The sequence below is a fragment of the Lithobates pipiens genome, unplaced genomic scaffold, assembly GCF_037356315.1.
Source record: "Lithobates pipiens isolate NorthernLeopardFrog02 unplaced genomic scaffold, aLitPip1_a1.2 Scaffold_19, whole genome shotgun sequence".
Classification (NCBI taxonomy): domain Eukaryota; kingdom Metazoa; phylum Chordata; class Amphibia; order Anura; family Ranidae; genus Lithobates; species Lithobates pipiens.
In genome coordinates this window covers 356,777,078-356,802,280 of record NW_027507764.1, presented here as the reverse complement: position 1 = coordinate 356,802,280, position 25,203 = coordinate 356,777,078, and the positions used below count along the sequence as shown (strand labels likewise).

At 41.9% G+C, this 25,203-nt stretch overlaps 1 protein-coding gene across 7 annotated transcripts in view; it reads right to left on the bottom strand.

Moving 5' to 3' along the window:
- Nucleotides 1-25,203, bottom strand: part of PHACTR1 (phosphatase and actin regulator 1) — a 469,458-nt gene that overhangs the window by 86,291 nt on the left and 357,964 nt on the right. For all 7 annotated transcript variants that reach the window (XM_077492210.1, XM_077492207.1, XM_077492208.1 and 4 more), the window contains one exon: nt 3,787-3,867. In XM_077492210.1, the coding sequence (XP_077348336.1) occupies nt 3,787-3,867 (81 nt within the window). The remainder of the gene's footprint in view (nt 1-3,786; nt 3,868-25,203) is intronic.

Here is a 25,203-nt window from a genome sequence, read left to right as displayed (position 1 = left end):
GGTACTCAGATGGGCTGTGACAGGTACTCGGGTACTCTAATGAACCGTGACAGGTACTCGGGTACTTTGATGGGCTGTGACAGCTACTCAGGTACTCGGATGAACCGTGACAGGTACTCGGGTACTTTGATGGGCCGTGACAGGTACTCGGGTACCCTGATGGACCGTGACAGGTACTCGGGTACTCTGATGGACCGTGACAGGTACTCAGGTACTCTGATGGGCTGTGTCAGGTACTTGGGTACTCTGATTGGCTGGGACAGGTACTCGGGTACTCAGATAAACTGTGACAGGTACTCGGGTACTCTGATGGGCTGTGACAGGTACTCGGGTACTCTGATGGGCTGTGACAGGTACTCGGGTACTCTGATGGGCTGTGACAGGTACTCGGGTACTCTGATGGGCTGTGACAGGTACTCAGGTACTCTGATGGGCTGTGACAGGTACTCAAATACTCTGATGGACTGTGACGGGTACTCTGATGGACTGTGATTGACAGGTAATATGAGGGGTGGTGACAGGTCCTCTTTATTGGGGGGGGGGCAATCAGTGTGCTTGATGTGTACTGTAGGCGGTAACGAGATGTTACCGCAATCTCCTTCTCACACACGATTGGTGTGTGAGGAGGAGAACCCGGTAACATCTCGTTACCGCGGTTTGTTTACATTTTAGTGATCGGCTGTGAAAGGATCACAGCCGATCACGTGGGTAAACGTGGCTCACGATCACGCGCATGCGCCGTGCACAGTCGGGGTGTGACCATCTGGGATCGGTTGTGACTTCATCACGGCCCATCACATGGTAAACAGCCATAACAATGGCTGTTCACCCCCTTCGGTGGCGAGCGGTGTCTCCGTGACCCGCCGCTACCGAAGAAACAGGGATGCGTGCGCACGATCGCGCGCATTCCCTGTTTAAACAGGAGGGCGTCATATGACGGCCTCCCGCCACAATAGGTGCACCGCCTGGCCGTCATTTGACGGCCGGCGGTCAGCAACTAGTTAATTTAAAGGCTGAGTCCATGGAAAACATACAATTCCATTTTAGGAGGGCACTAGGACCAACTAGGTTTGCATAATATATAACAATGGTGCAATGTAAGACCAGATTTGGCCAAACCCAAACTCCACAAGCAAAGGGAACTATTACAGCCATGACTGTCTTTTAGGATGTTACAAAATAACATGGTGGCTGCTCAGGTCCATCCACATTGCCGCAGCTGTAATGCCAATAGGACCGAGGCATAACCATGTGCCAACCTTTTGGCATGCAGTTGCGGTACAGTATTGCAATGCAATATCCTCTATGGGATCGTAAAAAGAAGAAAACATCTGGCATTTAGCAGGCAGTATTGCCTCTGAACACCTGTAAACCAACTCTAAATCATCTCTGAAAATCAATTCACCATGGATTAGATTTCAGGATTGTGTTTATAATCACTGCATGTGTGAACTAGGTCTAGTTCAGAGAAGTATCAGGGTGGGAACAGCAGGACAGGTAAATATTAACAATTTGCTTTGCAGAGAGTTTTTTTAACTATTAACATTTTGAGAGAATTATTCTAATTATATTACCTAAAATGTACAATTAACATAACCCTCAAATTAGACTAAGTATATACAATCAATTATTTACATATTCTTAACAAGCAGAATATGAGATTTTAAAAAAGCCCTCACTGACTTCTGTTGCTTCAGGGATGGGTATGTGGTCACAAACGCATCCTGTTTTCATTGCAGGCCACGCACCCATCCCTGCAGGTCTGCCAAATAGAGCACCACAATGTCATATAACACAATGGACTGAATAAGCTGCCTTAAGGCAATGCAGGCTAATAAGGTGGCTAATGCACCAAAGTGCACCGCAAAGATGTGAAGGGATCTCAAGGAGAAGCTCTAATAGCAAAACACAATCCCATTATGTTGTCCACTCAAGAAAAAGTGACAGGTTCTCTTGTCAGTAAACACCCCTGCCCAGCCCCCCCCCCCCCCCCCCCATCTGCTGATACCTTTGCTGTTTTGGCTATAATTTAAAAGAAAGCAGAGGATGAATTAGAAAGGTCTCATCTAGGAGATCTCCTCACACAAACCTCAAAACTCCCCTAGGGCCTAAAATAAGGGGGTAATTTTATATAGGTATCTAGGTTTGTTGCATTGTGCATTCTCTGTTCATTCATGTGAGATTGGGTGGCCACAGGCAAAGTTTTATGCGGTAAGCTGCACATCTGATGCAATATGCATTGATAGCAAACACAAGCAGAATGCATTATTCAAGCAAGCAGTATGTAAAAATGAATTTACTTTATATTCAACATAATTGTAAAAATTTATTAATTCAACAATCTCATATGAGATGGAATGTTACCAATAAAGATCCATATTTCCACTTTCTGGGTTTAAGACAATTCACAAAAACTGAATCCAAATGGAAACATGAAACTGACAATGCAATTCTAAAATTGAGTCATCAGCTAAAGGAAAATAACTGCGCCAAAGCTCCTTGTTAATGTTTCTTTGATAAACAACAGTTGAGTAGAATGTATTTTATATACTATAAAAGTGGTACTCTGCTAAAGCAACCACAAAACATAATGCTCATAAAGTTAAAAAAAAAACGTATTTCTTTCGATTAAAATACTTTTTTTCTTATGGTGTCCCTATTTCCCTAGCAGTCATTAACGTAGAACTATAGGCAAAATGTTTCTTTTTTTATCATGTTGGATAGAGTAAGGGAGGGTTATAACCCCTGCAAGGTTTATTTCTGCTTTCTATGTCCCATTGGGGCAAATTAAGGGAATCTCTTGGTGACCCTTAGGTCACCAGAACTAGTGTCTCCATTGGAAGATTTTACTTTTCTGGGGACAACCCAAAATGTGGGATTTTCTTTGACTTCAATGATAACAGTAAACAGGACAAATAGACAGCGGGGCACAGACAGCAAGAACGACTGACAGGTGTTCTAATCCATCTCCCTCTATTCAAAATGAAAACAAAATGTTGCCTTTAGTTATACTTTAACTTTAGAAGAATTCAAAAACATAGCAGCTATTCCCAGTGTATCAAAGCCAACGATGGTGGGCAAACACAAAAAAAAACGTACTGACTCTCAGTTATCTAATGGCAGAGACAACAAATTCTGCTGGTTATTAACTATTAGAGATTCATATGTGAGATTGGAAGATGGCAGCCAAGCCAGAATAGCTGTAGACAAAATTTGTAATATTAGTATATTTACTTAAAAGCAGTTTAAATGTCTCAATGTATTAACAACTTTGTCTATAGATGGACCTGGGATGGCTGCAATATCAAAATATCACTGAAATTAGAATCAATAAAACATTTTGTATTTAGACTGGAGTTCCATTCCATGGAGGAACTCAATTGGAACTTTAATCTTCCACTTCAAAAGGGATCACATGATTAAGTTCCTGGGTTTTCAGCAAAAGGGCCAGCAGCAAAGGGAAGTTGGAGGAATGCTTTTTCCTGAAGATAAGTATTTTAGGCTCTCAAAGGTTAGTTTCCACCCATCCCACCCAAGAGTGTTACCATGGCTTTGTGTTGAAGGTAAATTTCAGACAAATAGATAAGACCGGGGCTGCTGGTAGAAATGATGGTTGAATCCAAAACTAGACTAAATGGTGGCTTATGACATCTACATGAAATTCAGTTAAACAGCAGAATATAGGGCGACTTGTACAGTATTATTTACCTAACAGTCTGCTGAGGAATAAGCAGTGCACCAAAATGAACTTGGACAAGGCCATAACGAAGCAAGAAAATAAAATACCTTTATCGTAGATTTCTTTTAAAACTCCTCTTTTAATAAGTTCATCTCTGCTCTGTCTCATTGAAATCTTTCGCTCTAGTGCTACAAAGAAGAAGAAAAAAACATTTAACAGCCCATGCTAAAAACATAACCATGTCTATACAGATGTATTCTTGAAAAAATAAAAAATACATTCTTTATACGTTCTACTTTCAAGAGATAATCAGCTAGTGATTTTTGCTGCTTTTTTGGTCATATATACTGTAATTTAGTTAATAAACACAAAAATACCACAAATAATTTAAAGATCATCAAATAAAATTATTAATTTTGTTTATAAGTAGATAATTTCATTCCTATTAGGGCATGTGTGGCATTCACCATTCCAGGCATTAATCTGGATACATTCATCTTGTGGCTATGATACATTTGAGTTACTTATTTCCTTCTGAACTGTTTCTGACTCTTGAGTTCCCTGAGTTGCTTTTGCCTTCATCCTAACTTATATGCATCAAATAGAAACAGATCAGAAAAATGTCCTAAATTTCTTCACAGCTAGAAAGAAAGATTCTATGCCTCCTCAATGCACCACTATTATTCCCATCATGCTCTGCCCCTGGGTGTCATGTTTGTGGCTGTCAACAGCTGGAGGTCCACTAATTGAATATCCCTGCTTTATATCTTGCTGCTCATGCACTTGATATGGGTGACAAACATTGCCTTTCACTATGTTAAATAATTTACAATTCAAGCTGACAGTCCAGTTCCTTGGATAAAGTGGTGAATCTGATTTTAAGGGACACACCCTCTTCAGAGCCTAAAGAGAAGAAAATGGCACATCCTTTATTGCACACTACTGTGCAAAAGTTTTAGGCAGGTGTGAAAAAATACAGTAAATTAGGAATGCTTTCAGAAATAGAAGCGTTAATAGTTTCTTTTTATGAATTAAAATGGAAAGTAAATGAACTGAAGAAAAATACAAATCAAATCAATATTTGGTGTAACCACTGTTTGCCTTCAGAATCAATTTTTCAAGATACACTTGCACACAGTTTTTGAATGAACTCGGCAGGTAGATTGTTCCAAACATATTGGAGAACTAGATCCAAATCTTCTGTGGATGTAGGTTGCCAGAAATGCTTATGTAAACCCAGACAGTCTCGATGATGTTGAGATCATGGGCTCTGTGGCGGCCAAATCATTACTTCTAGAACTCTTTGTTCTTCTTTACATTGAAAACAGTTCTTAATGACATTGGCTGTATGTTTGGGGTCACTATACTGCTGCAGAATAAATTTGGGGCAATTACACGTCTCCCTGATGGTATGGCATGATGGATAAGTACTTATATTTCACAGCACTGAGGACACCATTGATCCTGACTAGGGATGAGCCAAACACCCCCCACTTCAGTTTGCAGCAGAACATAAGATCAGGAAAAAAATTTGTTTGGACACGCAAATACCATTAAAGTCTATTGGACACAAAAGTGAAAAATCAAAAATGCTAATTTTAAGGATTAATATGCAAGTTATTTTCATAAATAGTGTTTGGGAACCTGGGTCCTGCCCCAGGGGACATGTATTAATGCAAACAAAAGTTTAAAAACTGAAGTTTTTTTGGGAGCAGTGATTTTAATCATGCTTAAAGTGAAACAATAAAAGTGAAATATTCCTTTAAATTTCGCAACTTGGGGGTGTCTATAGTATGCCTGTAAAGTGGTGCATTTTTCCTGTGTTTAGAACAGTCCCTGCACAAAATGACATTTCTAAAGGAAAAAAAAGTAATTTAAAACTACTCGCAGCTATAATGAATTGTCGGTCCCGGCAATACAGATAAAAGTCATTGAAAAAAACAGCATTGGGGTCCCCCCAAAAATCCATAACAGGCCCTTTGGGTCTGGTATGAATATTAAGGGGAACCCTGAAACAAAATGTTAAAAAAATATTGCGTGGGAGTCCCCCCAAATTCCATGCCAGGCCCTTCTGATCTGGTATGGATTTTAAGGGTAACCCCATGCCAAAATAAAAAAATGGCGTGGGGTCCCCCCAAAAATCCATACCAGGCTCTTATCCAAGCACGCAACCTGGCAGGCCACTGGAAAAGAGGGGGATAAGAGAGCGGCCCCCTCCTGAACCGTACCGGGCCACAAGCCCTCAACATGGGGAGGGTTGCTTTGGGGTGGCCCCCAAAGCAACTTGTCCCCATGTTGATGGGGACAAAGGCCTCATCCCCACAACCCTTGACCGGTGGTTGTGGGGGTCTGTGGGCGGGGGGCTTATTGGAATATGGAAGCCCCCTTTAACAAGGGAACCACCAGATCCCGACACCCTGTTTGAAATGGTAAAGGGTACATTGTACCCCTACCATTTCACAAAGTGTCAAAATGTTAAAAAAACAAGACAAGTCCTTTATTAAAAATAAAAAATAAAATTGTCCCACGAAGTCCATTCATCTTCTTCTCTCACTCCGCAGACGGACCGAAAAAACCCACCCCGCAAGCTGCCACTGATCTGCCTCCATGGGAGGCACCTGCTGTAATGACCGTTCGCTCTGGTGACAGTTCTTTTATAACTGAGGGCGGGGCCACACGGTGAGGTACCCGGGTGACCCCACCCCCCTCTGACACACGGGGACTTCCCAATGGCTTCCCCGTGGCCTGGTAAGGTTCAGGAGGGGGGCGCTCTCTCGTCCCCCCTCTTTTCTTGTGGCCTGCCAGATTGCGTGCTCGGATAAGGGTCTGGTATGAATTTTTGGGGGGACCCCACGCCGTTTGTTTTAAGATTTTGGTGCAGGATTCCCCTTAAAATCCATGCTAGACCTGAGGGGTCTGGTATGGATTTTGAGGGGGACCCCTACGCCATTTGAAAAAAAAGTTTGGCGCAGGGGGAAAAGGGGGAAATTGGGACTTTACGATATCAGAAAGGATTAACGCAGCATATCCAACCCAGCTAATAGAATGACAAATACAATGTTTTATTGAATTTAAAGTAAAAAATCCTAAAATAAGGGAACATGATTATACTATCACATGATAAATATTTATTGGCTAAAAAAATACAGAGTACCACACAGTGCCAACTTTAGAACACAATTTATGCAGTGCACAATATGAACAGATAATACAGACGCATAGAACCCCAAAGCGTTTCAATGTTTTACATCTTCTTCAGTGGGGTACGCATCCGTTACAAGGCTGAAAGGATCTCTGCAATATATATATATACATCAGTATGTCTGATAAGCAACAAAATAACATAATAACAAAACAGCATTGTTTACAAAACACAGATATATAAAAAAAACTAAAAAACAACCATACACCTGACTCTAAGGCTGGGTTCACACTACAGCGATGCGGGAATGCCGCGAATCCGCGGCGGGTTCCTGCATCGCATGCCTCCCGGCGGCAGTTCACACTGCCCTATGCGAACTGCTGGAAGTGTCAGTGAAATGTTAATGACACCCCCAGATCAGTTCGCATATCGCAGTGCGATCTGCAAACTCGGAACACCCATGCGATCCGATTCTGCTGCGGACCAAAAAAGGGTCCTGTGCGAGTTTGGGGCGGGTACGATGCGAATTCAGCCATACTATCTGTATGGCTGAACTCGCATCGCACAGAGATCGGATGTGATTTGCACTGCAGTGCTGTGCGAATCACATCCGGATCTCCTAGCCGCAGCAGTGTGAACCCAGCCTAATACTACAAAATCCCTGACTTTGTGCAAGTATAAGAATTGAGGTTGGTTTGAAGCCAAAAGGTGGTCACACCAAATATTGATTTGATTTTTTTTTCTTTTGTTTGCTCACTTTGTATTTTGTAAGTTAATAAAAATAAACATTTAAAAAATATATATATATATTTTTATAGGGATTCTTACTTTACAGCATTTCTTCATACCTGCCTTAAACCTTTGGCACAGTACTGTATATAGAGATATAAACTATATCTCTATATACATATACTTAATCATCCTTGGATGAGGTTGAGCCACCCTTATGCTGGCTTAGTCCTTTTGACTTTGACACTCTGCGGTTAATTTACTAAAGACAAATTGACTGTTCACTTTGCAATAAAAGTTGTATTTTGCTAGAGCGTTCTCCCCAGAGAGTTTAGTGAATTTAGTGAAAGTGAAGTTTCACTTTGCAATCAATACCCAATTATTTGCAAGGAAGTTAACAAAACACTAAATAGTTGCTTGTACATGATTGAGTGATGGTAGTCAGCAGAGCTTCACGCCATTCACTAAGCTCTGGGGCAAATTTCCTTGCAACGTGCAACTTACCTTACAACGTGAAAAGTTTATTTGCCTTTTGTAAACAAACCTCTCAATTAGTCCTATTTCCAGCACTAGAATATCCCCATTTGCAATATTCCTTATATTATTCGCTAATCGTCTTCAAGTGATCTTCTCACCAATATCTTAAATGCTCACCAGATTGTGAGACCTCTCTTGTATAATGGGTCTAATCACACTTGTGCTCAACAACAATTCAGTCACTTCTCTTCCTTTCACCGCTTGTCACACCTTCTGTTCAATAGTTCTTCATGGACATATAAAAGCAAAAACCAACATAGCATGATACTATCAAACCAAAACCGTGATTCCCACCCTATTTATTGTGCACACATAAACATGTTATGACACTATACCACCAAAATCTTCCACCACCAGGCATCCCCTCATGCAATGAAGCCTCACTAGAGCCTTGCGACCACAATTGGTCCGGAATGTATCCAATCTCCACTACCTTCTCTAGACTCACCAATTCAACTCATATAAAAGAGCTTCCAACAGTGTAGAAACATATTTTCCAATATGCTTACATATTTGTTAGTGTTTTTATCTGGCTTTTAAATAAATATGTGTATTTTAAATATATATATACAGTGGTGTGAAAAAGTGTTTGCCCCCTTCCTAATTTCCTGTTCCTTTGCATGTTTGTCACACTTAAGTGTTTCGGAACATCAGACCAATTTAAACAATAGTCAAGGACAACACAAGTAAACACAAAATGCAATTTGTAAATGAAGGTGTTTATTATTAAAGGTGAAAAAAAATCCAAACCATCATGGCCCTGTGTGAAAAAGTGATTGCCCCCCTTGTTAAAACATACTATAACTGTGGTTGTCCACACCTGAGTTCAATTTCTCTAGCCACACCCAGGCCTGATTATTGCCACACCTGTTCACAATCAAGGCATCACTTAAATAGGAGCTGCTTGACACAGTAAGGTCCACCAGAAGATCCTTAAAAGCTACACATCATGCCGAGACCCAAAGAAATTCAGGAACAATTGAGAAAGAAAGTAATTGAGATCTATTAGTCTGGAAAGGGTTATAAAGCCATTTCCAAAGCTTTGGGAATCCAGCGAACCACAGTGAGAGCCATTATCCACAAATGGCGAAGACATGGAACAGTGGTGAACCTTCCCAGGAGTGGCCGGCCGCCCAAAATTACCCCAAGAGCGCAGCGACGACTCATCCAAGAGGTCACAAAAGACCCCACAACAACGTCCAAGGAACTGCAGGCCTCACTTGCCTCAGTTAAGGTCAGCGTTCATGCCTCCACCATCAGGAAAAGACTGGGCAAAAATGGCCTGCATGGCAGAGTTCCAAGGAGAAAACCATTGCTGAGCAAAAAGAACATCAAAGCTCGTCTCAATTTCTCCACAACACATCTTGATGATCCCCAAGACTTTTGGGACAACATTCTGTGGACCGATGAGACAAAAGTGGAACTCTTTGGAAGGTGTGTGTCCAAGTATATCTGGCATAGAAGGAACACTGCATTTCATAAAAAGAACATTATACCAACAGTAAAATATGGTGATGGTCTGGGGCTGTTTTGCTGCTTCAGGACCTGGAAGACTTGCCGTGATAAAAGGAACTATGAATTCTGCTGTCTACCAAGAGATCCTGAAGGAGAATGTCCGACCATCTGTTCGTGTACTCAAGCTGAAACGAACTTGGGTTCTGCAGCAGGACAATGATCCTAAACACACCAGCAAGTCCACCACCGAATGGCTGAAGAAAAACAAAATGAAGACTTTGGAGTGGCCTAGCCAAAGTCCTGACCTGAATCCTATTGAGATGTTGTGGTATGACCTTAAAAAGGCCGTTCATGCTCGAAAACCCTCTAATGTAACTGAATTAGGACAATTCTGCAAAGATGAGTGGGCCAAAATTCCTCCAGGACGCTGTAAAAGCCTCATTGCACGTTATCGCAAACGCTTGGTTGCAGTTGTTGCTGCTAAGGGTGGCCCAACCAGTTATTAGGTTTAGGGGGCAATCACTTTTTCACACAGGGCCATGATGGTTTGGATCTTTTTTCACCTTTAATAATAAACACCTTCATTTACAAATTGCATTTTGTGTTTACTTGTGTTGTCCTTGACTATTGTTTAAATTGGTTTGATGTTCCGAAACACTTAAGTGTGACAAACATGCAAAGGAACAGGAAATGAGGAAGGGGGCAAACACTTTTTCACACCACTGTATATTGTGCAATTAGAGCTATCTTTTCTCTTAAGCCAACCTTGCTGATGTAGAGAGGAGCTGGTATGTTTTGCAGTAGGAGAAGCCGGCACTTACAGATGGAGAGTAGACTGTCAACTCCTGGGATTACTGCAGCCTAGTTTAAAGGGCTAGGTGCATATTGACCGTACTGTGCAGTAGGTCATATCTGTAGGTAAACAGATGGAGGATCACAAAACAGTTGTGTTTTTTCAGGTTTGGATACATTATCACGACATTAAGCTAGTATGTGCACAAAGGTACACATAGACGATTGGAGTATTGGACTATTATTGCATGAGATGTATTATATTTTATTTATGGATCCATTGATTTATTCAACCGTTGATGCATGCAGGTATATCCATATGATCCCACTTGGGAGACATGGTTATTATAGCAATTGTTAGTGTAAATATATTAAATTGTTTTTCATTTCACTTTATTTATGTTGTTTATTCATTTTATCAACCATTGATGCATATATTCATATGACCTCACTTAGTACAAATGGAAGATGTAGATTTTGTTCACATAAATTAATAAAATTGTTTTTCATTGCACTTTATGTTGGCAGATTGTTAATTTATTCATCTGATCAACCTTTGATGCTTATATTCATATGGTCCCACTTGGTACACGTGGACCATTCAGCAGTTGTTAATGTAATTATATGATTTTTTTTTATATTTCACTTTATTTGTGTTGGTAGCCTGTTAATCTATTCGTCTTATCAACTGTTGAAGCGTATACCCATATGATCACATGTGGTACCAATGGACGATGTAGCATTTGTAAGTGTAATTATATGAAATTATTTTTGATTTCACTTGTTTAATTTTGGTAGATTGTTTATTTCTATTAATCAGTGTCAAGATATAACATAGTGAACACGAGATTTATACACAGACACGTGGATAATATTTAGTGTAATTATAATTTAACTTTTTGGGGGGATGAACACATTATTTGACGTAGCACATACATAGTAAACATATAGGAGGCTGTGCTGCACTTTATTGGGTAAATGAAAGCCAGAGTATGTCATCTCTTAAAGATCACTGGCCAAAAATGTATCTCCAGGTAGGAAAAGGCACAGAAATGAAAAAAAGGAGGGAAAGAGGAAAAGAGAAGTGACTGTGCAACCACACCATGCTACCAAAGATGGTAAAAAGCCAAGAGGGCATTAGGCATTTCCTGAGAGATACTTCATCCATGGGTCCCAAGTTTTTTCAAACTCTGTCATTTTTCTAATCAAGATAGTGGAAAGTCTTTCATTAATCATTATCCAGGATAATTTAGCCTTAACCAAGTCAAATGGGACTATAGAAGACATTCACGACCTGGCTATAGCAATTCTTAAGGCTATGATTACAAATGCAATTAGCCATCTTTTTGAGGTTCGTCCCTGTCAAGATATATTTAAACATTTATTTTCTACATCTCAGTGACAGTCAACACCATGTTGACTTAAAAAATGTGTTTTTACTTATTTTACTCAGATGGTAGTGGTTATTTTGCAGTGTTTTTTTTTTTAAGAATACAGTGTAGATGAAAAACTGTTCTACAACCCCTGGCAAAAAAGATAAAACATAAGCATTAACTCTGCAGCATCCAAGAAAAATGAAGGTGGACAGAAAGTGATGGTTTTACACTACGTGGAGGAATTTTATTTTCTATGATTATCGGACTACATGATCAAGTGAGAGGGTCTATCTCCTGGAATGACATGGTGTCAGATCCCTTGAGTTATTTCATAGACCACTACCGTGGGGATATTCAGTTCTCTCTGCCTGTTTGACTCAGTGCTGCCAGCATTTAAGTCCACGTATTTTGGTAAGCATGTTCAGTCTTTCCTCTGGGTGGTGGATACACATGCTCTGGTGATTCTTATGCCATGTACACATGATTAGAATTTTGGTCGGAAAAAGCTCTGATGGGTTTCCGACGGAATTCCGATGGAATTCCGACGGGATTCCACTCAAGCTGTCGTGCATACACACGGTCACTCAAAAGTTCTCTGAACTTTTGACCGTCAAGAATGTGGTGACATACAACACTACAACCAGCTGAGAAAATGAAGTTCATTGCTTGCGTCAAATTGTTTCCGAGCATACGTAGGAATTTTGCGTGTCGGAATTTGTACAGACAATCGGAATTTCCAATCTGAACTTTTTCCGACCGAAAAATCGAGAACATGCTCTCAATCTTTTGCTGGCTGAAATTCCGCCAGCAAAAGTCAGATGGAGCATACACACGATCGCATTTTCCGATTTTTCTCATCAGACTTTTGCTGGCGGAATTTCCGATCATGTGTACGGTGCATAAGTGGACATCTGTTGTTGTCACTTATAGCAACAATTGGGAATGAACATCTGTGACCCCCCTTTTTTCACTTGAACTTTCTGCAAGTATTTATTTGGACTATTTGCACATATTTACTTATTTTCACTTGGAACGTTATACTATATATATTCAATCATGTAGTAATTATCACATTCTGTACGTATATTAATTTTTGTTTGCACATTTGTTTACAGTTTTTATCACGTTTAATATCATATATATAGAGCAGCGCTTATTTTTATATATTTTAAGAAAGCTGTCCAGGCATTATAAGACATTTAAAATGTGAAATAAATCTATTCATGTGTCATAACAGTAAGTTATTATTTTTAAAATGGCTAAACAGTGACAATTTGACAGATTGGTACAAAAAAGACTCTCTATGCTTTTATCTGTACATACAATCCTCCACTGCGACAAGAAAAGTCATGTAACCCATCCATCTAAAAGATACAGTAAAAAATGAATGCTAATATAATTTCTGCAGCTACATAACAACTGCATTATACAGTAGGTCACATAAACTGTTTTTAACTTGTCATTACAGAAAATAATTTGGACGTAATTCAGAAAACTTGAATGCTCCCTAAAATGGAAGCAATTCAAGAAAGTTTTAATAAAATAGGGATATTAAAGTACACGGACAGAAACAGAAATCAGAGCAGAAAGAAGGCTTTAAGTATCATTCTCACCTTGATTCCTGTTTTTGACAACTATATTAATAAACAATGAGGTATGCATGCATCTGAGGAGCTACACAATAAGATCAAGAACGTCTAGTGCACAGAAGGAAATCCAAGAGTCACTTTTAGAGTTGCCAACACTGAAAACTATTTTTAAGAGACATATTGTCTAGCACTTTAATATGTTATTCTAACTGAGAGGCAGGATTCTCTATTGTATTGTAATACTAAACCAGGATTAAAGGAATATATTTCATTTAATTTACCTTTTTTTAATGAAAACTGAAGATGTCAAATTATTATTTTCGGAATTACATTAACATTTATGAGCAGGGCCCTCTTAACCCTCCTGTCTTAAATTGTATTGTAACTCTCCCTTTCATTTCTAAAGCACTGCATAAACTGTTGTATAATAATATGTTAAAGCTTTTATGAGATTTTAGTGGTTGAGTTTGGATCTAATTTAATTTTATACAGTGTTTAATTCCCAATCAACAGGGTGGCTTGTGGGGCAAGTGGCTTTCATTATAGGCACTCTAAAAGAATAAATTATTTTCTAATCATAAATCTCCCACTTCAGCGCCAGGCCTTTTTTGACACTTTTGTTTACATGTAAAAAGTATGTTTTGCTAGAGAATTAGTTAAAGTAGAGGCCCTAGAGAATAAATTGGTGGGTGTTGCAATTTTTGTATGTCACACAGCATTTGAGCAGAAGTTTTTCAAATGCATTTTTTTTTATAGAAAAAATACACTTTTTAAAATTGTAATGCTCCCCGAGTCTCCCGGTGGGACAGGAGTGTCAGAGAGAGCAGTGAGAGGTGGGCCGCCCCCTTCTGCTGCTTGTAATAGCAATCCAGAAGCTAGTTAGCAGCTTTGATTGTTATTGAAAGACAGCCAACCCCCGGCTCTATAAAACGATACTGGGGCGATGCTTGCGTCTGCAGGCATCGTCCTGGTATAACCACTGAAATCCAGCGATGTAGGGGTACATCGCTGGTCGTTAAGTGCTTAACTAATACTGCTTTGAAAATCTCCCCAAGATGCTTTCACAAAATTGTTCTTGACAACAGCAGCAAAATTTAATTTGCTCAATCATGTACTGATAGCACAATCTATAAAAATATTTTCTTGTTTGCAGTCATAAATAATAAAAATTAAGCAGACACTGTTCTGTAACCTTGCCACACACAGTGCCCAGTAGAAATGAAAGGTTGTGAACATGAATTTCAATAAATACTGTTGTATTGAGTACTTCAAAGTTGTTCAGGTCAACTATAAAAAAACTATTGGCTAATAGCAATACACAGTTAGATGATGTTAGAAAGTAAGCAGAGTAAATACAGGTAATAATTAATAGACAGATTAAATATAGATGGCAAATAATGAAACACTGGATGATGTAGTATGGATTATAATGGTGCTTTCAAGAGGTGCAGCACTGGATGTGGAAGAGATGCCTGCCACCAATGCATCCAGACACACTAACTGGTGCAGTATTGGGAAGGAAGGTAGAAGTTCTCTACTGGCAGAGGAGAGTTACTCCTGGGTGGGTGACAGATATCTGTAGTAAAAAGCAGTTTATGTTTGAGACTTTATCTTCTGCTGGCAATAGATTGGGGCCCTTTAACACCTGAAGTATAGGTGCTGGTGTTTGAGTCAGATCTGTATACCATGAGGACAAGGTAGCAAGATCTGCTTAACTGAGATGGGGGAAAAATGTCTGCTGGCAGTGCCCATGTATGAAAAAGAGTAAAGTCTTGGCAAACTGGTCGCCAACTCGATTGAAGACAGGACTCCAGTGTAAGAAGGTGGAATGAGCAGGCTTCACATCACAGTAGGTTAAAGCAGCAAGTGCACAGCTGGCTACGGTAGCTTTGGCAGGAAGTCACATATGGTGATTGCTGTCGATGTCTCTATGCTACCAGCTGCTAAGGACAGGCACTGTTCCTGGCCTTAGCACTGACTGGCACTGGGGTGGGCAGTGTCACTGAACCTCCGGCGCTGGTGCAGATCGATCTGTAGACTGCTGCTTGTGTGAGGTTGGATTATTGCATCTCAGTGCGGCTGTAAGCAGGACAGCGCCTTCTGACTGACCTCTTAGATGTCCCCAGGCCAAAAGAGCGAGCCCCCTCAGTAACAGTCAAATTCATATACTCTCCCAGGATTCCCTGTAGTTCCAGAACATTGGGATTTGTAATGCAAAACCAGCTTAACTCCTCAATAGATGTTAGCTGTTAAAAGTCCCAGGTCTCTCTGCTGCAAATCAGAAAAGGAAATCTCCCTCTAGAGGCTGGACTTGATGTAATCTGCATTCTTGAGCATTGGGGGAGAAACAATTAGTCCGTTGTGCATTCTAAATATGTATTTTCCTTTCAAGTATTTAGTAGCCCCTGCACCTGGCTACAGATGTATTGCATATATGAGTTTTTTTTTGTTTTGTTTTTTGACCTGACATGCACTGGAAATGAAGCTGGCCATGTATATTGGCATTTGAACAACTGGAATCTAACTTTTAGGCTGGGTTCACACTGGGTTCCCCCGCATCCAATTTTGCATGACAGGAGCTTGTGACCGACTCTCAATGGACCTGGTTCACAGATCTCTGGGGCGGCCATGAAGCACATTGCACAGGTGTCCTGTGCGTCTTTGGCTCCATTTCAAGTCCAAATTCAGGCAAAGATTTGGGCCTGATGAGTCCCTAAAACAGAGAACAGGGACACACTGGGACACATCTGTATTAGGTGTGAACCTAGCCTAAGTCAATATGCAGTACATCTCTGCAATATATGCACATTTTCCATGTTTTTTCCCTCCAAAGACCCTGTTTAAAGACTGCATGGTGTCAGCCCTCCCAGTTGTCTTTTGCTAAATGATTTAAACCTGCCCAATAGTCTTTTCTCTATAACATATAGATTAATTATGCTGAAGCCCCAATATAAGAACTAGCAGGGCTAATTAGGCTCCTTAAGCTAAAACAGGAAATGTGCACAGAACTAAGGGCAGCTCTAAATTTCAGACATGATCAACAGGTATTTTTAACATATCGAAAATATATATTAAACACTATCAATGGTATATTTAATAGACCAAAATGGAACAAAGAAGGTTTTACATACACATTATGGTCTACAAAGGAATGTCATGTTACCGCAGAATGATATCATCCTTTGTCATGGTTCACATCGGAAACTTATATTTTTTACATTTAGTGAACCTTTCACATCTCACTGGCTGAACCAGGAGAGATCACCTTTTAATTAAGTTTTCAAAAAAAGGAGCTTTACTGCTTTCTTGCTAAAAGTTTATATTCCAATGGTTACAGGTCTGATTTACTAATTAGCCAGACACATCAAATGCAGCTTTAGACTTTCAGCAAACCTTAGAACTTGCTTGCCGTGGATACATTCCAACACATGGAAACATACCAACTCTGAAGTTTCATCCTAGCTACAAAGAAAGAAAAATAAAATTCCTACAACCACAAAAAAGACCATTCATATTTGCTTTCTTTTGATTCTGATCTCCTGTTTAATATATGTGTATAAATCTAGGGCACAGAGCATATAAATGAATAACAAAGAGGAGATTTTCATTCTATTCTATTGAATGACAAGTAGAATGTGAACCAGCTTTTCTGTTTTCATAAATTAAATTTATACTCTATTGTATTATATTTCTGAACCACCGTGTGTGCATTAAAATGTAATCAGAACAATTTAAACTACCTCCCCCACACAGCTGCATTCACAGTTCCATGCCATTGCTTTGTCAAGCAGAATGATTTAGCACTCCCTGCTACTACAGGGTTTACTACGAAATGCTAAAAGTAATTGCAACACATTCATTCCATTTCTAGTTTTGTGCCCTTTTCTATGAATGAACAGTCTACGTCAGGGGTCGGCAACCTCTGGCACGCGTGCCAGACATGGCACGCTGCTGCATTTATGTTGGCACATGAGGCGGGTTGGCAGTCATCAGTTTTTCTGACAGCGCTGGCTAACAGCACAGTGGTTGAAATACCCTGTACTGCTGATTCATGCAATCCCCGCCTCCCCATAGATTCCCACCGCAGCCATGCTCGTTGGCTGTGTCTAGGTCCTGGGATGGAAGCCTGTGTGCTTGGTAGCTGGGCGGTGGTCCTGGGATGGAAGCCTGTGTGCTTTGTAGCTGGGTGCCCGCACTGTGCGTGATGTCACATGCCGGGACTGCTACGGGAGGCAATAGCTGTGGTCCTGTACCATGTGGAAGCACCTTGGACACACTGTGAAGGAGGAGGAGGGGGGACTGCTCTCTTCGGTAGCTGCTTAGCGTACACATTCTTTTCGTGGTACTTGATGGCTTTGCTTCTTTCTTCTTTTTTTTTCCTCTGGAAAAATTATTGGTTCATGGGGTTTGGTTTCCTTTTGGTGACTGTTGGCTGGGGTTGGGGGACTAAGAGGCTATGAATGCAGGGGAACAGGGTTGGCTGGCAGTGTACTGTTTCATAAATGGGGTGACTTTGCAAACTTGGTGGCTGACGTGTGAGTGAATATGTTGCAGTCTGTGTATATTTGTGCATGTGCGATTGTGTGTGCACGTGCAGGAAATGTTGTGCTTGGCAGCGCATGAGTCATGTGTTGTTATATATGTGGTTGCAGTGTGTGTATGCATGCAAATGGGTACGGATGGTGGTGTGGGTGTTGTGATTGGTGTGGATGTGCGATTTGTCACAGGTGGGGTTATATCTACATGCGCGTTTTTGCATTGGTGATTGGGTGTGAGGTACAGCTGGGTTGGATAGAAAGTAAGATATGCTTGGTAGAGTCATGGTTTGGTGAGTGTGAGAATATGGGGGGTTATTGTTGTATGCGGTGCATGGTCTAAGTATATGGAGTTTTTCAGCGGGACACTGGGGTTCCTGATGCAATGTGGGGGACTCTGGGGACCCTGATGTAATGCGGAGGGACCCTGATGTAATGCGGAGGGACCCTGATGTAATATGGACAGACTCTGGGGACCCTGATGTAAAGCGGGAGACTCTGGGGGACCTATGTAGTGTAGAGGGACCCTGGTGTAATGCGGAGGGACAAGGGATGCTGGTGTAATGCGGAGGGACCCTGGTGTAATGTGGAGGGACCCTGGTGTAATGCGGGGGGACTTTGGAGAACCCTATGTAATGTGAAGGGACTCTGGGGACCCTGGTGTAATGCGGAGGGACCCTGGTGTAATGTGGCGGAACCCTGGTGTAAAGTGGGGGACTCCGGGGGACTCTGATGCAATGTGGAGGAACTCTGGGGACCCTGATGTAATGCAGAGGGACCCTGGTGTAATGTGGAGGGACCCTGGTTTAATGCGCAGGGACCCTGATATAATGCGGAGGAACCCCAGGCACCCTGATGTAACGCTGAGGACTCAGGGGACCCTTATATAATGCAGAGGGAACCTGATGTAATGTAGAGGGACCCTGGTGTAATGCGGAGGGACCCTGGGCACCCTGAAGTAATGCGGGGGGACCCTGATGTAATGCGGAGGGCCCCTGATGTAATGCAGAGGGACTCTGAAGTAATATGGAGAGACTCTGGGGACCCTGGTATAATATGGAGAGACTCTGAGGACCCTGATGTAATACGGAGAGATTCTGGGGACCCCAATTTAATGTGGAAGGACCCTGGGAACCCTGATGTAATGCGGAGGGACCCTGGGTACCCTGGTATAATGTGGAGGGACCCTGAATTAATGTGGAGAGATCCTGGTACAATGCAGAGAGACCCTGGGGACCCTGATGTAATGCGGAGGACTCAGGGGATCCTAATGTAATGCAGAGGGACCCTGGGGACACTGATGTAATGCGGAGGGACCTTGGGGACCCTCATGTAATGCAGAGGGACCCTCATGTAAAGGGAGAGACTTTGGGGATCCTGATAGCATGAGAGGGGTTTATGGATACACTGGTTTAATGGGACTCTAATGTAGGGACTCTAATGTGGGGGGGAGCTTTGGGGACCCTGATGTAAGAGGAGACTCTGGGGATCTTGATGTAACAGGGAGGCCTCCAGGGACCTTGATGCAAGAAGGAGTTGGGGCCCTGATGTAAGGGGTGACTTTTGGAACCCTGATGTAAGTGTTTAGTTAATGTTTTCTAAAAGTAGTAGCTATTGAAGGTGCAGGAATTGGGGTGATCAGAGGTCTGATAGTACAGGAATTGGGGTGATCTGAGGTGTGAAGTTGCAGGAAATGGGGTGATCTAATGTGTGAAGATGCAGAAATTGGGGTAATATGAGGTGGGAAGGTGCAGGAACTGACTGATCAGAGGTCTGATGGTGCAGGAATTGGGGGGAGGGGTCGGAGGTGTGAAGATGCAGAAATTGGGGGGATTTGTGGTCTGATGGTGCAGGAATTGTGGTGATCTGAGGTGTGAAGATGCAAGAACTGGGGTGATCCGAGCTGTCAAGGTGCAGACATTGGGGATGATCTTAGATATGAAGGTGTAGGAATTGGGCTGATCAGAGGTCTGATGGTGCAGGAATTGGGTTGATCTGAGGTGCGAAGATGCAAGAACTGGGGTGATCTGAGCTGTCAAGGTGCAGAAATTGAGGCTGATCTTGGATATGAAGGTGTAGGAATTGGGCTGATCAGAGGTTTGATGGTGCAGGAAATGGGGTGATCTGAGGTGTGAAGGTCCAGGAATTGAGCTGATCTGAGGTGTGGAGGTGCAGGAACTGGGGCTGATCTGGGGTCTGAAGGCACAGGAACTGGAGCTGATCAGTGGTCTACTGTAAAGGTGCATGCATTGGGGCTGATGTGAGGTGTGAAGGTGCAGAAATTTGGCTGATGTGAGGTGTGAAGGTGCAGAAATTTGGGGCAGGCATTTAGGCTGATTTGGGGTGATCTGAGGTGTGAAGATGCAGGAATTGGAGTGATATGAGGTATAAAGATGCATAAATTGGGGTGATCTGACGTGTGAACGGACAGGATTTGAGGTGATCTACGGTATTAAGCTGCAGAAATTGGAGCTGGTCTTGGGTATGAAGGTATAGTAATTGGGGTGATCTTAGGTGTAAAGCTGCAGGAGTTTAGGTGATATGAAGTGTGAAGGTGCAGGTTTGGGGTGATCTGAGGTCTGATGGTGCAGGAACTGGGGCAATCTAAAGTGGGAAGATTCAGGAACTGGGGTGATCGTGGGTATGAAGTTGCAGAAATTGGGGCTTATCTTAGGTGTGAATGTGTAGGAATTGGGGTGATCTGAGGTGTAAAGCTGCAGGAGTTGAGGAGTGAAGAGGCAGGAATTGAGCTGATGAGAGGTCTGATGGTGCAGGAATTGGACTAATCTGTGGCGTGAAGGTGCAGAAACTGGGGCTGATCTGAGGTGTGAATGTGCAGAAACTGGGGATGATCCGAGGTGTGAGGGTTCAGGAATTGGGCTGATCTGTGGTGTGAAGGTGCAGAAACTGGTGCTGATCTGAGGTGGGAAGATGCAGGAACTGGGATGATCTGAGGTGTGAAGGTGAAGGAATTGGGGTGATCTGAGGTTACCATTTGTTTTACCACTTCCCATTAATCTTTGAAAGCTCAATATTAATTTCTTATTATTGTTAAAATGTATTCATTATTTTTAAGTTGTTTATACTGTAGCATTTACTTTAATGTTGCTGGCACTCTCATGCCGCATACAATACAATATAATGAACATATTAGCAAATTAGTTTTTTGTGTATATAACACATTCTGCAGATTAGGAAATATCATGAAGAAACAATATCTCTAATCATAGCTCCCCTAGGACATGGGCCCAGAGGCTACCCCTTACCCTCATTACTACAGCACTTCTAGCTAAAAAGGTAAAATTAACCTATTAGCCATTTTAAAAAGTAGCTTTGCCTAATAGTAGTAAGATGTCTGCTAATACTTTTGTTAACTAAAAACACCACTTCTGTTCACTGCTCGGACACTGATTTCAGTTTGTTGCTAAAGGTTTGATTTTAACTTCAATGATAAACCTGACCACAGACCTTTGCACCACCTAACCAATGCACCACTCTCCAATGGTAACGCCCTTACTGCCTATTGAAGCTCTCTGACTAGACAAGAAAATGGTACCCCAAAGTCAGAGAAGTAAAGCTTTTGCTACAGAAAGGAAGATCATGGGCCATTGAATGAAAATGTTTCTGGACAACAAAGGTAAAAACAGACAGACCCTGGTGCCTTCTTTTAGGCATGCCATTTATTTTTAAAGTGGTGGAAGATTCACCTTAAATCATCAGGCAGCTGGTGGTTTTAAGGATAACTGGATCCAAAATGGGCAACAAGATATCCAGACGTCTGTGGACAACCTGGACAAGAACTTGGATGAGAACATGGCTGTGAATGGAGGTTATTGTCTAAAGCAACCTGTTCTAGTTTACCCTCCAATCCTTCCTGATCCCAAAATGGATAAAAGGTTTGGAGGTAGCTGGAACATGGCTCTAGTTCTTTTCTATACTGTCTTAAATATATATAGATGGAATGAGCTTCTAACATCAGTTTTCTCTGCACATATGTGGATCAGGGATGAGCTTTATGTTCGAGTCAAAGTCATGTTCGACTTGAACATTGGCTGTTCGCCAGTTCGCCGAACAGCGAACAATTTTGGGTGTTCGCGGGCACATTTTAAAGCCACGGAACACCCTTTAAAAGTCTATGGGAGAAATCAAAGTTCTAATTTTAAAGGCTTGTATGCATGGTATTGCCATAAAAAGTGTTTGGGGACCTGGGTCCTGCCCCAGGGGACATGTATCAATGCAAAAAAAGTTTTAAAAATGGCCGTGATTTTGAGTAGTGATTTTAATTATGCTTAAAGTGAAACAATAAAAGTGAAATATTCCTTGAAATTATGTACCTGGGGGGAGTCTATAGTATGCCTGTAAAGTGGCGCATTTTTCCCGTGTTTAGAACAGTCCCCCCTCTAAAGCCACGGGGAAGCCATTGGGAAGTCCCCGTGTGTCAGAGGGGGGCGAGGTCACCCAGGTACATTACCTCACCCTCGGTTATATAAGAACTGTCACCTGCGAGGACGCATCAGTCGGCGGGAGCCTCGCATGGAGGAGGATTGGTGGCAGGTTTTTTTTTCAGTCCGTCGGCGGAGCCATAGAAGAAGATGAATGGACTTTAACAATAAAAGTGTAATATTCTTTTACATTTCGTACTTGGGGAGTGTCTATAGTATGCCTGGAAATGGGTGCATGTGCCCCGTGTTTAGAACAGTCTGACAGCAAAATGACAATTCTAAAGGAAAAAAGTAATTAAAAACAACTCGCGGCTACAATGAATTGTCGGTCCACAATGCACATAAAAGTTCATTGATAAAAACGCCATGGGGATTTCCCCACAGGGGAACTCCCGAACTAAAATGTAAAAAAAAATGTGTGGGGTCCCCCTAAATTCCATACCAGGCCCTTCAGGTCTGGTATGGATATTAAGGGGAACCTCATGCCAAAATTAAAAAAAAAAAATGGTGTCGGGGTCCCCCTTAAAATCCATACCAGACCCTTCAGGTCTGGCATGGATTTTAAGGGGAACCCCAGACCAAAAATAAAAATAAAAAAGGCGTGGGTCCCCCCAAAAATGCATACCAGACTTTTATCTGAGCACACAACCTGGCAGGCCACAGGAAAAGAGGGGGGGGGTGAGAGCTCCCCCCCTGAATCGTACCAGGCCACATGCCCTCAACATTGGGAGGGTGCTTTGAGGTAGCCCCTCAAAGCACCTTGTCCCCATGTTGATGGGAAGAAGGGCCTCATCCCCACAACCCTTGCCTGGTGGTTGTGGGGGTCTGCGGGTGGGGGGCTTATCTGAATCTGGAAGCTCCCTTTAACAAGGAGACCCCCAGATCCTGGCCCTCCCGTGTGAAATGGTAATGGGGTACAAATGTGCCCCTACCATTTCATAAAAAAAGTGTCAAAAAAGACAAGAGACAGTTTTTGACAAGTCCTTTATTAAATACTTCTTCTTTCATCTTCTTTCTTCTGGTCTTCCTTCCGTGTTCTTCTTGTTCTTCCAACTTCTTCTTCTCCATCTTCTTCTTCATCTTCTTCTTCCACTGCTCTTCTCGTCCCGCATCTTGCTCCGGCTTCTTCTCCACGCCGTCTGCACGATCCGCCTCTGTGGGAGTCTTCAGTAGTGTGGCGTTCTGTGCTTCTGACACTTCTTAAATAAAGGACCCGGTGACCCCCGTGTTGTCAGAGGGGGGCGTGATGACAGTGATGACAATACCATGCATATAATCATTTAAAATGAGCACTTTTGATTATTCATGTTCGTGTTCTATAGACTTTAATGGTGTTTGTGTATTCAAACACATTTTTTGCCTGTTTGCATGTTCTGGTGTGAACCAAACGGGGGGGGTTATATTTGTAGGATGGGCATCAGCCAAAGATTCTTTGGATGATACCCATTGTTTAACTAAATTATTATCTGTTGCACTGTTGTTTGTATTTTTGTATAGTACAATTACTGGTATAGATTCACTATATGGTCAATGTAATATTGTTTTGAATGACAGATGTGGGCATGTTGGTGGTTGTACAGTTTTGCTTTTCCAGAGCTTCTGCACACAGTGGCCAGAGAAAACCAATTTCAAATACAAAGGCTTGGAAATGACAGGTAATATATACTTCCCACAACATAACTGGGGTTCAAAAATATGAATATACTTTTTCCAGGGAGACTACATATGAGCCATTCACACCAGAATTGAGGGTGATTCTGCCCACGATTCCAGAATAGCAGAAAACGAGGGGAGCGTTTGCGATGCCATTACTTGCCACAGTTGTCGCATGATAAATATTGCTGCAATTGCGGCAAAATCAAAATGTGTGAAGCTTGTCGCTCAGAAAGGAGCAGGAGGTTCTTTTGGGCGAAAGTGTTGCACACTGCAATTTGTCGCAATAGCAGCGATATTTATCATGTGACAACCATGGCAAAATCACACCACAATTTGGGTGTTTTATTAAGAAATAATGACATTGCAAGTGAGTCCCACATTTTGCCGCAATTTGGAATGGATTCAAATTGCCTAGGTGTGAATGCAGCCAAAAGCCCCGTACACACGAGCGGACTTTTCAACATCCAAAGTCCGATGGACTGATTCCGTCAGACTATTCGATCGTGTGTGGGCTGCAACGGACTTTTGACTCGCCAAAGTCCGAAGTCCGAAGTCCAGAATATGGAACATGCTTCAAATTTTTCCGAAGGAACTCCGCCGGACCCGGTCCCTTCGAAAAATTCGCTCGTGTGTATGCTATTCCGACGGACTAAAACCGACGCTAGGGCAGCTATTGGCTACTGGCTATGAACTTCCTTATTCTAATCCAATCGTACGTCATCACGTTCGAATCTGTCAGAGTTTAGTGTGATTGTGTGTGGCCAAGTCCGCTCAGCCGAAAAGTCCGTCAGAACTCTGTCGGAACTCCGGCAGAACTCCGACGGAACTCCTTCGGAAGTCTGTCGGACATAAGTCCTCTCGTGTGTACGGGGCTTTAGTGTATTGCCTGCAACTAAGGAAACATTCTGGCTGAACTTAGGTTTTACAAAAAGCAGGAAACAGCAAGCTTGCCGTGCACTAGCTAAACACTTTTCTTTCCCTTTAATATACACAATATATAAGCCTGTAAGTTGACTTGCACTAGTAACTGGTAAGAAATATAATGGGGACTGGGAGGAAATTGATAATCCACAGGCTAGAAATTAATCAGGAAGGATTGTTAGTAGGAGAGTTTGGATCTGATCCCAACATTGTTTCTGAAAAGTTTATTGAGATAGAAAAGATTTGATCAAATTTCATGACATATTCAACCTTCTAGTAGATATATTGTATGTGATCTTTACACATAATATGTTTTTCACTTTAGCGCAACACTTTTTCTTTACATAGTA